The sequence below is a fragment of the Solanum lycopersicum genome, chromosome 10, assembly GCF_036512215.1.
Source record: "Solanum lycopersicum chromosome 10, SLM_r2.1".
Taxonomy (NCBI): Eukaryota; Viridiplantae; Streptophyta; class Magnoliopsida; order Solanales; family Solanaceae; genus Solanum; species Solanum lycopersicum.
The window spans coordinates 62,460,320-62,476,595 of NC_090809.1; the positions used below are offsets into that span (position 1 = coordinate 62,460,320).

At 32.7% G+C, this 16,276-nt stretch overlaps 1 protein-coding gene across 1 annotated transcript; it reads left to right on the top strand.

The window, feature by feature from the left end:
* The first annotated feature begins 596 nt into the window (after positions 1–596).
* On the top strand, positions 597–11,997 carry LOC101260679 (cell division protein FtsZ homolog 2-1, chloroplastic). The gene is made up of 9 exons (XM_004249401.5): positions 597–900; positions 1,194–1,938; positions 4,936–5,235; positions 7,661–7,751; positions 9,414–9,538; positions 10,087–10,179; positions 11,144–11,209; positions 11,296–11,427; positions 11,529–11,997. The coding sequence occupies exons 2-8, from the start codon at positions 1,309–1,311 to the stop codon at positions 11,425–11,427; spliced, it is 1,437 nt and encodes a 478-aa protein (XP_004249449.1). The 5' UTR covers positions 597–900; positions 1,194–1,308; the 3' UTR covers positions 11,529–11,997.
* Positions 11,998–16,276: the final 4,279 nt, after the last annotated feature.

The following is a 16,276-nucleotide window of genomic DNA, read 5'->3' on the forward strand; positions in this document are numbered from 1 at the left end:
CTTTACATCAATGGAGTAGCCGGAATAACAACTAAGGAGTGTCAAAATATAAAAACGTAAAAATGTGTAGAAGTCGAAGAGTGTCAATATGTAGTATATATATATATATATATATATATTTTTTTTACCTAGCTATGCAGTATAATTTTTCGACGAAAGGCTCCATCGTTGCTTCACACAAAGGGTAGACATTTTGATCAACCAACTTACACTTCAACAGTCAGTCTCTAGGGTATAGTCTTTTGAGATTGACATACAGAATATGAAAATCCACTTGGGAGCTTCAAAGTTGTTGCATACCAATCTCTGCTGCTATATTTTCTGATAAGTACCTCTAAGTTTTGCATACACCTGCTTCATGGAGAATTGCTAATCACCTTAATGAAATTTGCCTAATCACCTTTACTTCGGACAGTTCTTTCATCGAGATCCTATTTACTTATAAATACTTATAAAAAAAAAGCAATTTCCATATACAATTTAGTCAAATAAAAACAATTATAAGAATTAATAAAGCAAACTAAAAGAATATCACTAACTAACAATTGCTTGACTCAAATAAGTGATAAAAAAAAAACCCTAATATATGTGTGACTATGCTTGACTTAAAGAAATATCTAATATAAACAAATTTTTACTCTCTTTAATTATCATATTTTTCTTAATATTTTTTTTTAAAAAAAAGTAACTTAAGTTAGGGTGATTCTCAAGCAATTCTTGTGAAGTATTTTACAAAAAAGTTGATATTTTTATCAAAATGGACACTGAAATTGCTAAAATCCAGTTTTTCTTACTATAGCTTATACACTAAAATAATAAAATAGCAAAAAATCCCTTCTCTTTTTTTTTTTTATCACTGAAAACTTCGCCTCTCTCGCTGTAAATGCTGCGAATTATTCTGTAAGTATTTGTTTCCAAGAATCTCTCTACTTCTTGCTAAAGTTACAATCTTGCTACAATTTCTGTAATTTTAAGGTTTTCAGTTCTATCTTGCTTTGTTTGGGGGGGGGGGGGGGGAATGGTAGAAATGTATGAAGTTTTGAGCTTTATCTGTTGGCATTATGGTTTATGTTATCTTCTTGTTGCAAGTTTTAATGGGTTTGTACATTGGGGGTGGGGGGTGTTTGGGTATTGGAGCCCTTTTACAAATTTCCCCTGATTGTCTGTTTTCTTGATTTTTTTTCAATTGACAGGTGCTGAAAGAAAGTTTTGGGGTTGAAATTCAGTTATAGTGAGGTGGGGTTGTGATATTTTTGGGGAATTAGTAGATTAAGTTGATTTTGGATAGTGGGTTTTTTGAGTTTGGGTATGGCTAGTTGTACATCAGCTGTGTTTGTGCCTCTGGATACTCGATTGCGGAATGGGGTGTTAACTGTTCTTGCAAGAAGAGTTTGTCCTTTGAAAATGCAGGATGAGAAAGTTGGATACTTGAGTGTTAACCAAAAGGGTATTTCAAGTTGTCCACAGTTCAAGTGTTCAGCTAATTCACATAGGTTCAATAATTATCAAAGTAAGGACTCGTTTCTAAATCTGCATCCTGAAATTTCGATGCTTCAAGGTGAAGGAAACCATACTTTCACTACCTCTAGACAGGAAAGCTCGAGTGGAGGTGTTGCCGAGAGCTTAATGGACTCATCTAGTTTGAAGAATTTCAATGAGGCTAAGATTAAGGTGGTTGGTGTAGGAGGTGGTGGATCAAATGCAGTTAATCGGATGATTGAGAGCTCTATGAATGGCGTGGAGTTTTGGATTGTGAATACTGATATTCAGGCAATTAGGATGTCGCCTGTGTTTCCTGAGAATCGATTGCCAATAGGCCAAGAGCTCACGAGAGGACTAGGTGCAGGTGGTAATCCAGATATAGGGATGAATGCTGCCAAAGAAAGCAAGGAGGCTATCGAAGAAGCAGTTCGCGGTGCAGATATGGTTTTTGTGACTGTAAGTTCAGCTTTTGTTTAGGACTATAAGTTCAAGTTGTTTAGCTTTATGCTAACTTTACTTTGATGCTTTGTCATATCTTTTTTTGTCTTCTCAGTTTCTCGGTTTCATATGGTGTTGTACTAGATTCTTTGTTTTTTCATTCTTCAATAACAGATACTGCGATAAAGTGCTTCCTTTCTAGCTATGAGGAATATATGAAACTCATAAGAGTTAATTGGTGATAACATGCAGAATCACCAAATGATCTTCATATAATTGCAGCTTGTTTGGATGATAGTTACCTATTGTACTGTTAGAGTAAATACCATGTTTTTGTTATCGTTACTTTAAATTATATTGTATCGTATCGTTAAATTCATTGTTATGTAACGATCAAAAGTCTCATTTTAAGTAACGACCGATCTTGTGTGATCGCGTTGTTACCTTATCTTTTTCTTCTCATTTAGTCTTTGTATATTTCCAATAATAATCTTATTTTAACCTTTACACTGCAATCTTATAATAGCTTTACCTGGTACCGTGCTTTTCTTGTAGGTTTGTCTTTCGAATTGCTAATGTGTTGTATTATGTTATTAGGGAAACGATAATATTTACTCAAACATTATATTCATCAAAACAATACAATAAAAACTATACATTATGAAACTATATGTAACAACCATCCATTAAAGGCAAGCTAATTGCAACACTATAACCAAACTCCAAATACTTTTTTTTTAACATATGGCTACTACCCCTTTAAAAGCATCTGGAAACGGTAAAAAGTGGCGGTTGAAGGGATTTCCATTTAGGCCTCATTTGTTTGCACTTAGTGATGGTCTTAGTCTTAATCATGTAGATATCAATCATTAAGTTTGTTATTTAGATCTGAATCTTAACCATTTGGTGCTCTTTTTTATTTTCCATGTCCCAACTATATAATGGGTCTGAATGATTATGATTTGTAACAAAGTCCCACTGTCATTAGGATGTCTGTCGAAAAATTTAAAAAGATGCAAGTTCACCGTTTCCATTTATTCACCGCTAACGCTATCGCCCACCATTATCATTTACTACCATCCGCAACCACAATCACCACTGATGTAAATCATTATAATCAACTATCACCACCACTAGCCACCATTACAATCATCACCGTCGACCACCATTACCATAACAACCAACAATCACTACTGAGTATGCCCACCATCGATCTATACTATATGTCATCAACCACTACTATCATGCATCACCACCATTAGCCGTCACTATCAATCCACCACAACTATCATCTGCCACCATCAACCACTACTGTCAACCACCTTCACTAACTAGCTACTATTCATAACCAACACCATTCCCAATCGGCACTCATAACCGCCGCCGCTAGTTAACACTACCACCAATCGCCAAACAATGTTTAATAATATTTCTTAATATAATATTAAATTAATTAGTACTTTATTGAATTTTTATATTTAAGCATTTTTTTTAAAATAACTTGTGGAACTACACCAGATGCGTTGTTGTATTAATTTTAAAATAAAGACCAGTTTTATACATTCATATGTTTAAAAAAATAAAAATCTTAATTAATTAGTATTTGGATCTTATTACAACATCTTAACAATTCAGATGTGTACTCAGACATCTAAATCTTAATACACATCTTAGTACTAAGATGTATATTTTAGACGTCTTATTCTTTAACAATTCAGGCGGTCTACCTTTAAGAGGAAAGTTTATTCTCTTGTCACTAATTGCTATAATTGTATTACATTCTTCCACTTCATCCCTTTAAGCTTCTCTGTTTTCACAACTACAAAATCCTAAAAATTTCATAACGTTATAAATAATTTTGCATTGTGTCCATCTATGAGATGTAGTTGTTGTAAATTTTGTACCCATCTGGATTTTGTCTTTGTCTTGCATACACCACAAGCTTGGGCTGGGTATGCTGACTGTAAAGGTTGTAGGCAAAAGACAGTGTCATAATCTGATGTCGCACATCACTCCCTATATTGAATAGAAATATCTAGAAATGAAGTACTATTTATTCTACGTAGTGAATCAAGGGAGTATAATTTCCAGGATGAACACCTGACATTTCATCAAATCATTAGTTTGAGTTTGAGTTTTCAGGGACAAGGTTGATACCAGGCAGAAATGTAAATTAGGTGAACTTGATGCTGGAGAAGCTAGAGTATCTGTGATATATGGCATTTTAGCCTTTAAGCACCTTAGGAATATGATTTCCCTTGCTTAAATAAGATGAGAAATGAATGAATTTGACTAGATCATCCATTCAAAGAGAGGAAAAAACTTTCACATGATTGACATCTTCAAGGTGCCTTGATGATCGGTAGGGTAATTCAGTCATTACCTAGAAAGAGAAATATTTGGTTTTCGATTAAGTGCTAAATTGGGTGATTTTGCCACATTTTTAGTTTTTGGTCCATTTATGATAACTTCAACCAAACTATGCATGAGGGGATTTTCTTAAAAGTTGTATGACGTCTGGAATTTACTGAAAATCGCCAAATATGGTTTGGAAGGCTTGAGTGAAGGGGATATACTGAAATTTATCAGGGGTATAAGATGATGAATTTTGCTCTTAGGGTCTTAATATCAATCTGCATTTGTTTCCTTATTTTATTCAGTTTAAATGGTGTCCAGAAATCAGTGAAATTTCTCAACTTGGAACATATTTAATCTAGTGCACTGATCAAAAGGAATATCTTACTCTGGAATACAATGTCATTTTCTGTTTTGCCTCCAATTTTTGGTTCTGACACTTATAAACTTCACGAGTTATCCTTATGAAACTAAATACATGTAAGATGATTGATGTCATCCATCTCAATGCATATTATCCAGAAGCTTTGTAAAAGTTAAATATGGATGATCTGCATATTGCTCTATTCAGAATTAAAGTTCCTATACATTTTTGGTCTTGTAGAAGGGAGTAATTAAATTAACTTTCCTCCTTTCTGGGCTTCAAAATTTTATGTGCAGGCTGGAATGGGCGGAGGAACAGGGACTGGTGGGGCTCCTATAATTGCAGGAATTGCCAAATCAATGGGTATCTTAACTGTTGGTATTGTCACAACCCCCTTTTCTTTTGAGGGACGAAGAAGAGCAGTTCAAGCCCAAGAAGGAATTGCAGCTTTGAGAGAAAATGTTGATACACTAATTGTCATTCCTAATGACAAGTTACTGACTGCTGTTTCCTTATCAACCCCAGTAACTGAAGCTTTTAACCTGGCTGATGATATTCTTCGGCAAGGGGTTCGTGGTATTTCTGATATAATTACGGTAGGAATGCTGAGTTCTCCCTCTCTTTTGTTTCCATTCTGCTCTCTACATTGTTTGACATTAATTTGAAGTTAAGTTGATTTTCTCAGTCTTACTTTACATCTAGCAACTGGCCCTTTCATTCCCTGCTTTTTGGTGGGGGGAGGGAGGAGGTTTCTTTGGCGTGGTCCCACAGGAAATTCACGCTTTAACTTCTCTCCTGTCTTCATTTTTGTGCATTTGATTTTGCTTGTCTTTAGCAGTTACTCCCTCTCCGTCCCATTTTAGTTGATCATCTTACTAAAAACAGTTCTCTCATGATCTCATATTAGTTGATCACCTTACTAAATCAAGAAAACATTAATATTTTTTCCTATATTACCTTGCAATTAATTCCTTTTGAAAGTGTTCACATTTGTTTGTAGAATCTCGTAGAATTTTTTAAGGGGTGAATTAGTAAAATTATCTTCGTTATTATGATTTTTTTATTATGCGTGTAAAATGGAAAGTGATCAACTAATATGGGACGGAAGGAGTATTATTTACTCCACCTGTTTCGATTTGCTCGTCTTACTTTCGTTTGTAGTCTGTATCAAAAGAATTCCCTCTTTCCTTTTTTTGGCAACTCCTCAACTTCAACTTACCACATGAAATGTTTAAGGCCACAAGATTAAAGGGCATTTCAAACTGTTTAGCAACCTTTTACTTTTGGTGTATCCACTCTGTACCTAAGGATATAGGGGACATTACCCTATTTTTAGACAGTTTATAATATAGGTGATAGATTTTGTTTCGGGCTGTTCCTTCATACTTTTGATGTAATTATGTAGGAGCACATTATTGGTGTACTCCTTTTGTTCATAATACCAGTTAACCTTCTCAAAAAAAAACATTCTCTGCATATCTTTAATTTAAGACCACAAGATTTCATATTTTTTACTTTCTTAAACTTCTAAATTGAAATGGAGAGAGTAACATTTTCACCTAGGGAAGGTCATCATTTACTCAATTTTATGCTTGCAATATCAAGATATACTCAATTCTATGTTAATAATCACTGTAGTTTCACCTAGACTAGGTGATCATTAACTCAGTTATATCTGAACAATCCCTGTCTGTTACCAGTGGAGTGCATCTTAATTTGCTTTGATTTGGTGACACCATATAGCTGATAAGTCTGCAGTGTGTATAAGCTGTTAAAACTTGAGATATTGACATTCACATCCAAATTTGGATACATGCTTTGTAAGCTTCTGATGAATCTAGCATTATTTGCCACCTACCCCTAAAAGAGTGGGAGAGACAGGAGGGAGGGGAGAATGACAAACTCTCGTGCCCGGTCAATGTTAATTGGCAGAACTGTTTCTAGTCTGACCTGGAAGAATGCAGCGAAACCTTGCTGGCCAGTGATGTTGATGTTTCTTTCTTTCATTTTTCCTGTTTTGGTATTAGGGAGTGGATAGGGCACTCCCTGCCTCTATCACAACGTTTGCCTCTTTTCTAATCCATAAACTGAATTCTCATCCCTCATTCTCCAGAAGTCCACATCATCAGCTGCTCACAAATCGTTGTTTTGATGAAGGTATTTAATTCACTGAAAGGCATCAAGAAGATGCATAGCTACAGAAAATAAATACAAAATAAAGAGTTGTTAGCCCCTTTAATATTGTCATAAGACAATGGAACTAACAAAGTCCAAAGACAGATCTGTTCTTATTACAGCAGCTAACATAGTCCATCAAAAAAGGTTGTTTAAACAATTAGCTTTGAGAGTGGTTTGGAGTTGAGGTTTCATCAAAGCATTTCCTAGCTCTCTCATTACGTAAACTTCTCCAAAATTGACTGTATCAGCTGCACACAAATCTTTATCTGTAGTAGTATTAATCGCCCTACTAATTTTATCCTGCTCTTGGTTTTGATATGTTTGGAGAGACTATGGAACATCTTTGGTGTTCTCTGAAGAAATTATGATGTGATGCCCTCCAATCAGTTTGTTTCATCAGCAACAAAATAGGGCTGGCAAATATATTTACTAATACAAAATACCTTTTTAATGTTACAAGGATTCCGAAAAATCAACAACGTCTTCTGCCACGACTACATACTTTCTTTACATCAAAAATGAAGGATACCCCCCATTCAGTTTGTTATCACCAATGTAATTTTCTATGTTTATTTATTGCTACAAGCTTCTGATTCATACCATATGATCTTTGTATGGATTTGTAGAGCAATGAGTCTGATATTTGTTCCCAAATGTCCATTCATCTTCTTTTTATGCATCTGAGTTCCGCTGTATAATATGTAACTTTGATCTCAGTTCTGATGTTTTCATATATTCTTTGCTTATGGATGAATCAAATTCACTTTCGAACCGGTGCTCTTGTTAAGTGAGTGAATATATTAGTCTGTATTATTTATTCTCAGTATATCTACATGAATTCAGATTCCTGGACTGGTAAATGTTGATTTTGCTGATGTGCGTGCTATTATGGCAAATGCTGGTTCTTCGTTGATGGGAATAGGAACTGCTACAGGTAAGTTCAGGGAGCTATTTTTCAATTGGGGCCTATCACTTTTTGTTAGTACCGTTTAATTCATAATTTTGTCAGATGTAAGGTGACTACGAATGTGATGAAGTTGCCTTATGTGACACATTCAGGGCCTATATATCTGATATATTATAAGTACCTCTAAAGTCAAAAGGGATTAAACAAACAGAAGTGGATAAAAACATTCTCATAAGAGTTCTAGATCTAATCACCCATCTAAGAGTTCCCTGATAGCATCATTTTAACCAAGAAAAAATATATTTTTCTGGTACAAAAACTTACCAAACAGTAGACTGCAGCGCAAGCTTATGCTCGTCTAATATGCTGTATACATTTTAAATGATGACACAACCATCTGTTGGTCGACTGCGAGCTATTGCGAGGGGGGTTTTACCCTGTGCGCACTCAAAGGGTAGCGGCTGCGGGTCTCCTTGTCATAAAAAAAAGAACATTATCATAAGATCACTTGTGCATCATTCTCCTTATTTCCTATCAATATTTGGACTACCAAAGCCACTCCCCAAATGAATAGCAATCCCAATTCTAAACCACCGAATCACATGTTTTGCTTACTTCTATCCTAATATTTTCTTATGGTTCCTTGAGTTACGTTTCCTGAGATGTTAGCGAGCTATTGAATTCCCTGAATAGCTTTAGCTGATGACGGAACCTATAATCAGGTCATATTAAAGAAAAATGGCATACTTGACAACTACGAGGGCTGCAATGTTGGAAATATGAAATGAAAGTTCTGTTGAACTAATTATTTCTTTTGTCTTCCCCTTTCAATACTGACAATGTCTTTACCAATTGCCATGACAAACACTAGACTACAATATTTTTCTAGTCAAATCTTTTGTGAAGATGAATATAGTATCTTTTCCACGGATGTTAAATGAGTCTTTTCTGGGATTTCTTTGTTATCAATAATAATGGACCTAAACCTAAGCTTACATACGCTCTCATAACTTTCACACCCTGTCATGCCACAATGCACATTTGACAAGTTTATATTAATTTCACAATGTTGTAGCCACAATGGCATACTTGACAACTACGAGGGCTGCAATGTTGGAAATATGAAATAAAAGTTCTGTTGAACTAATTATTTCTTTTGTCTTTCCCTTTCAATACTGACAATGTCTTTACCAGTTGCCATGACAAACACTAGACAATATTTTTCTAGTCAAATCTTTTGTGAAGATAGATATAGTATCTTTTCCACGGATATTAAATGAGTCTTTTCTGGGATTTCTTTGTTATCAATAATAATGGACCTAAACCTAAGCTTACATGCACTCTCATAACTTTCACACCTGTCATGCCACAATGTACATTTGACAAGTTTATATTAATTTCACAATGTTGTAGCCTTCACTTCTTTCTGAAAGTGCAAATTTTTTTTGCATGTTCCATCCTTGTTTTGACCAAGACCCAAAAGTATTTCAGATCCATATTAAAAAGCAGCTAAGTTATGAGTTCTAGCAGACTACATGGACTGATATTTTAGATTGGGATAAGATGTATAGCCAGTTGGCCACATACAGTTTTTCTCGTCTCTCAAGTAGTTGGGTTTATCAGCAAATTGAATTATTTCTGTTGAGAATGTATTACAGGACATGTCTTATTGTTGAGTTGATATTGCAGGGAAGACCAGAGCCAGAGATGCTGCATTGAATGCTGTTCAATCTCCTTTGCTGGACATTGGCATAGAGAGAGCTACAGGAATTGTGTGGAATATAACCGGTGGTAACGATTTAACATTATTTGAGGTACCTTCCCTGCTCCCCTCCACCCCCACCCCTACCCCCAATGTTTTTACTGCTTTCAGTAAATTAACTTTTTATATCGAACCTAGCATGTATAGATAGTTATTATATGACCTACTTTCATTAATTTCCCTGAGTGATTGTTTCTAGAAATGGAGAAGAACAAAGAGAATCTTTAATTAATGATGCATGAGTGCGGTTTCTCTAGAAAATTTAATGGTCTACACTTTTGGTCTACCTGTTTGTCCTTTTTGCTATCTCTCTTCAGCTTTGATGACTGCTTTTCAATCGAAAAAGCATATAGCCACATTTCCATCATTGCATCCTTTTCATGTTATGCATAGTGATGGTCAGATGAGTCATTTGCTCACAACTATCGAGTCAAAGCATTCCTACTTCAGATGTACCATAAGTGTTTTTGAACCTCTTTAAAGAATACTTCATTCACAATATCTTATGCTCGTAGACACATTGTTGATTATGTTAATTCATGATTATCCAATTTTTGATGTATTCTCTTACATTTGCATGTTCATTTGGCACTTCTCTAGGTAAATGCTGCAGCAGAGGTTATATATGACCTTGTCGACCCAAGTGCCAACCTCATTTTTGGAGCTGTGATAGACCCATCATTAAGTGGACAGGTACATTTAATATCTCCTATCACAAGGATAACATTGGCTTTGTTAAGATGATACTATGTTGAAATAACTAGCAAAGATCTATATGTTTAATGATTACAATGGGCCTGGTATAGACTCTCAGAAACTTCTAATTGGAACAGCATAAAAGTATGTCTGACCATAAAACCCGAACTGTGAGGGATACTAATGGTTGGTTTCCTTTACTACGAGAAAGCATTATCAATCGCTTTCTCTTGCATAACAAATCTAGTTCTGAAAGAACTTCTCAGCAAAGTATGTACTTCGAGAAACAGCTTATCAGGTCAGAAGCCAAATATTGATCAAGTGTAGGGAAGGCTTTCTCTCTAATTGGTAAATCAAGTGTTTAAATTCTTACCACATACCTAGTGTAATTCCATAGGTGGTGTCTGATGAAGATAGAGTGCAGACCTTACTCCACATCGTGGAGGTAGAAAGACTAGTTCCGAAAGATCCTTCACTTCAAATAAAACATAATACAGCAGTTTGAAAAAGAAAAATACACATGTAAAGAGGACATAACCAAATAATAAGGAAAACACTACATGTCACTCAGAAAACACGGAACAGTAACAATAGCCAAATAATGCGATAATGGAAGCACAGGAAACAACGGGTAGTAACAGACTTCATAGGACAAGAAATGCTACTAATACTGATACGAACAGAGAAATAGGTATATGATGCAAAATTAGTTCTCCAATGAAAAGATGCATCGGTTGTGACATTGCCTTTATTTTCCCACACCAAATGCTTGTCTATGTTAGTTCTATGGCAAACACAAATAGGTTCTGGTAATGTTACAGCATTCAAGATGATTGTATCACTTGTCAGTATGCATTACTCATAGTTCTTCTATTACTATTTTCAAGCTCTCTTTCTCCGAATCCTTGACCAATATTCATCTTGGATCATGTTTACTCGCGTCATTATTCTCATGATGCAGGTCAGTATAACACTAATTGCCACCGGTTTTAAGCGCCAAGAAGAAAGTGATGGGAGGCCCCTCCAGGTATTCCTCTCATCCACTTCTCTTTGCATGTTCACTCTTCATGCAAAACCTGTGCATCTTGTATAGTTTGTTTCATGATGTTACAGGGAAACCAACTAGCTCAAGGAGATGCCAACCTTGGAATTAACCGACGACCTTCATCCTTCCTGGAAGGTGGTTCAGTAGAGATCCCCGAGTTCCTCCGGAAGAAAGGAGGCTCTCGCTATCCTAGAACTTAAGTCAGTCCTTGCTTTTCTTTTACATATAGTAGTCTTTCACCCTTTATATAATTGTCATTTCTTTCCTCATCTTCTAATATGATAATGTCTTCTATGTGCAGGATCTTTGGTATGCTTCAAATAGTGTCTCTTAATCTCCGAGGAAGTGTTACCCGACGCCCTTTCTTAAATGAATAGATTCTTGTTCTGTTTTTCAGTAGTCATGCCTGGTATATATTACTTCTTTGGCAGTCAATTGGTTATAAGCTGGAGCTTTTTACAGCAAGATATGGAAGCGTGATGAGTCGGTAGCCTTGACATGCATGAAGTGTACCGTTAACATGTCTGTTGAGTCCGGTGTGTGTGTGTATGTGCATGCATGTTTCCATCCGGGTAGGGTACGTCAAAACGCGTCCTATCTATGTTCTTGCCAGTAGGCAGAACTGCAAAACTGAGATATTAGAAACCAGTATTTGTGAAAAGATGAGTGATAAAGGTACACTCTTTCTAGTGCAAAGATATTGTCCCCAGTTTTGACATTTGTGCTGAAACAATCTTTTCCAGTTTAATGAAAAAAATTCAGAACTAAAACATCCTCAAGTTTATGATGCTTCAGGTTTGAATTTCAATAGAGAGAGAATTATCAGGTGATTTTTCTTTATTTGTTTAAGCTTCGGTATACAGAATTATTCGATATTTATGTTGATGTAAGCTAGTAAATATAGGAAATCGGCAATGTCCAAGTAGGTTGTGGCTTATAAATAGAAAAATAAGGCGTTAGTGAACCAACTTGTCAAGACCCTCCTTTACTCTATCTAACTCGATGTGTCATACTTATAGCTCTGCCAAAACATATTCGGACATGCACACAACTCATATGAAACCCCTTAGAGCAGGCCTGAAAGACTATACGACCCATCTTCTGCGCACGAACCTAATCACATAATTACTTGTAACTATCATCTTCTTTTTAAAAGTTTGACATATTGATGATCGTAGCTTTCTGAGGGAAAAAAGAATCATAAATATGCAAAAAAGTATCGTATAAAAGATCATCTATAGCAAAATTATGAACCTAAGCCAAACAATTCCCTAAGGAGATAATTGTTAAACAATTCCCTAAGGAGATAATTGTTAAACATGTAAGTTATTTTATAAATATCCCGTAAAATTAATCGAGACGCTAGATGATACAACATGAGTATCAAAAAAGAAAAAAAAAGTAGATAAAGGTGATAACTTTATGTTGAGTAGGTAGGTATTTGTGGACAAATTCTTCTGTATTTTATTTTCTAGTCAGTCCCTATCAGTATTATATATCACTTTTCACTACCTATATTTACTTTTAAATGTTATAAGTCACAAACACAAGACAAAAACATTAAATTCTCTAGCAAAAATGGACCATTAGCAAAACTTTTTTTTTTTTTAATTTCTTTAAACCTTTTTTTTGACAGATTGTCCAACAAAGTGAAAACAGAAACTAAAGTATCAAACCCTAAACATTAAATTGTCTTAATTCAACATTGCAGAAGGCTTTTAATTTTTAACCCACTGTGTATAAATGTGATTTATTGTCCCTAAAAAACAGTTGAAATCATACTAATAATACTATATTAAACTTGATCCTTTTCCCTTTATAACCAATTCTACACTGTAGTTTCGTAATATTTGTCGTCCTTATTAAAAATATTTGAGATAAATATTTTCTTCGTTCATTTTTAGTTATTCATTTACTATAAATAGATAATCATTTTTACTTAAACAAATTAGAAGATCAAGGGATAATTTATCACTTATTAGGAGTCGTTTGATATGAGGTATAAGGTATAGTTATCTCAAAACAAAACGTAAAATTATTTTATCATGCATTTGGTTGGAGGTATCAGGTGACCTTGATTTATTCATCCCACTATTTTTACCGTGATAGATAAGTTATTACATATATATGGTGGGATAGTTTATCGTGAGATAATTAATCTCGAAAAAACTTATTTCCAATCAAACAACCTCTAAATTATTGATTTAATTTATAAAATAAACTATAGTTATTTCTCAATGTATTTCTCAAAAGTATAGAATTTGTTATTATTCAAGAGGTGATAAATTAAAATTATTATTTTATTTATTATTCTTGAAAAGGTATGCCAAGTCAATATTGAACAAATAAAGATGGATTTTAGAATTTCAAAATATCATTTTTATTAATAAATTGTTTTGAAGACTAAGAATACTTTAATTATGACCCATAAATAAAGTAAATATTCATTAAATACAAATTATATTTTAAGACACAAATAAAATAAAATAATTAAGCATTACTTTTACTCAATTAGTTTTATATTAAAAAAAATGTAAATGAAAAACACCATAATTATTTTGAGAAGTGTAGAAGTGTTTTAAAAAAAACATATATATACATGTGTGTGTGTATAGAAGTGTTTTCAAAAGTTAAAATCAAAGTGGGGCATTAGTTACTGTTCTTGAAATAGTTATATTCTTTTATAATGTGAAGGGACAAAATAGATTTTAGAATTTTAAGCATTTTTTGAATGAGAAAGTAGATATTATGCTAGAATAAAGTGAAAAAATAATTATTTAAAAACAATTTAATAATTTTAGGGTTGAATGGCACTCATGCTGGTCAATCAATTATTGAAAATTTATATTTTAGTCCTTCTGAAATCTACCTAAGTAAATTTAATTTAACTAAATAAATCCGAGTTTCGATGTAATAAACATTTTTTGTATTCTTTTGAATATTTATAAAATTTACCTTGATATCAATAATTTCACCTGAATTATTTATGTGTTATGTTAAACTTAATTATTACTTAGTATTGAATAATAATATAATCTTAAAAATAGATTAAATATAACATAAAGGTAGCCATTAAATATATTTAATCAAATACCATACTGATTAAAAATAATAATTACTATTTGAGGGACTAGAAATGCTATTAAGTATTACCCCTAATTTTAATTATTGATCAATGAGAAGAATCACAAACAAGAATTGTAATACAAGTAATCATCTGATTTAAACTTTAAACAGCATATTGTTAAAATTATAATCATCCATTTTCATAGAATATATATTTATGGGAACCAAACTTACCAAATAAGCATATCAAAATTCAAAACCAATTTCTAACTACTTTCCATGGCCCACAATTATTTTTTTAAAGTCATAAATACTAATTAAGTTTATTCTTTTTTCTCAATTCTAGATCGAAATATATTACAAAAATTCTTAATATATAAACATAAATATCATTTGAGATCTTAATAATTCAACTGATTAACTATCTGAATTTCATCTTTATTAACAAGAGTTCGAATTCCCTTTACCTATCCTAATTTTTTAAAATTTCATATTAATATGCTAATCATTACACATTATTACACTAATCCAAGTTTATATATAATAAAATAAAACTATACAAGAATCAATTACTACAACCATTATTTTAAAAAGGGAATATCTCTAGTCTTTAATTAGTTAGATCTTTCATTTGATTACATTGAGATTTTTTAACTCAAAGTATCTAACCTAGAGAATTAAAATATTATTATTATTTACAAATCATTTCCTTCTCCTCTAATTAGCTGTCGATTATTTATTTTAATTGTAAAATAAATTATTTTGGTATGTTAATAAGTATTTTTTTGAATTTTATATTTCTTGAAGGGGGACCAACAACAATATTATTAAATATAGGGGAACAAACAAACTATCCCTTTCTTAGCAAAATTAACAAGAAAGTGATAGTTGTTCTATTTTTTCTTTTTGACAATTGATACATTTAGGACCACAAACCATGACTTTTTTTCATTTTTCACCCCAAATATTTGGTCAACTTGCAACAACCTTTGTAATAAATTAAAATGCTTTAGTCGTTTCGATTTGTCTGATTTAATATGGAGTTTAAGAAAATAAATTTCATCTCTTTCGAGACCTTAGGGTGTTTTTCTTGAGGTGAGTAGTGTGTGCGCTTCTGCTAGAGCAGAATCACGTGTGTACTTTGTGTATGGTATTAAGACTTTTGACTCTTATGCTCTTAAATTAAAAATATGTTCAATGTATTAAAAATGTCTTTTACTCTTGTGCTGTATTATACATATCATATAGAAAGTTAAAATTAAAAAAAACGATATTCTTTTGAAATACACTAAAAAAAAATAGTTCAAATAAACTGAAGTGGAGGGAGCAATTATATTTTTGTTAGAAAATGTTTTTCCCATCTTTGCTATATCATGTTCAAGATATTACTTTTTTTTTTTTGCTTTCCCATTTATTAAATTAATTTTTAATAAAAATGATTTACTTTTTTTCCCCATATTTATATTAAAGTCTGAGCTATCGATTCGCGATGAGAAGTCCTATTTTGCAAGGTAAAGTCATCCATACAATAAAAAATAAATTTGAGTTCAAAAATTTTGAGCCACGTACCGTAAATTTTAATGGTAAAATTCAAAATTAGTCCACCTACCTATATAATATCAAATTGTTAAACAACCAAGCTAGTGGGTGAATCTTATATTTTTTATGGATCATAGCACCATAAATTCAATATAAATATATAGTTTCTCCGTTCCCAATTATTTAACAGGTATACTAAAAATAGATATCTAAGATTAATTGTCAATTTAAATAATTAAGAAATAATTAATTATTTTTTTTTAAAATTTGCCCTTAATAGTAATATAGTTCAAAAAGTTAAGTAGACTTTTAATATTTTTTATAAAGTTATATTAGTTAAATTACACATTATATTAATTTTTTTTAGAAACAAATAATTATGAACGGAAAAAGAACTTTTGTAATTTTGAATTTTAAAACTATCTACATTTGACCTTAATCTTT

Bases quoted from the DNA above. Each gene is read 5' to 3' on its own strand.
- LOC101260679 (XM_004249401.5), top strand. From the start codon at position 1,309: ATGGCTAGTTGTACATCAGCTGTGTTTGTGCCTCTGGATACTCGATTG. The intron at 5,236-7,660 runs GTAGGAATGCTG...ACATGAATTCAG, and splicing joins GTATTTCTGATATAATTACG to ATTCCTGGACTGGTAAATGT. The intron at 7,752-9,413 runs GTAAGTTCAGGG...TTGATATTGCAG, and splicing joins GGGAATAGGAACTGCTACAG to GGAAGACCAGAGCCAGAGAT.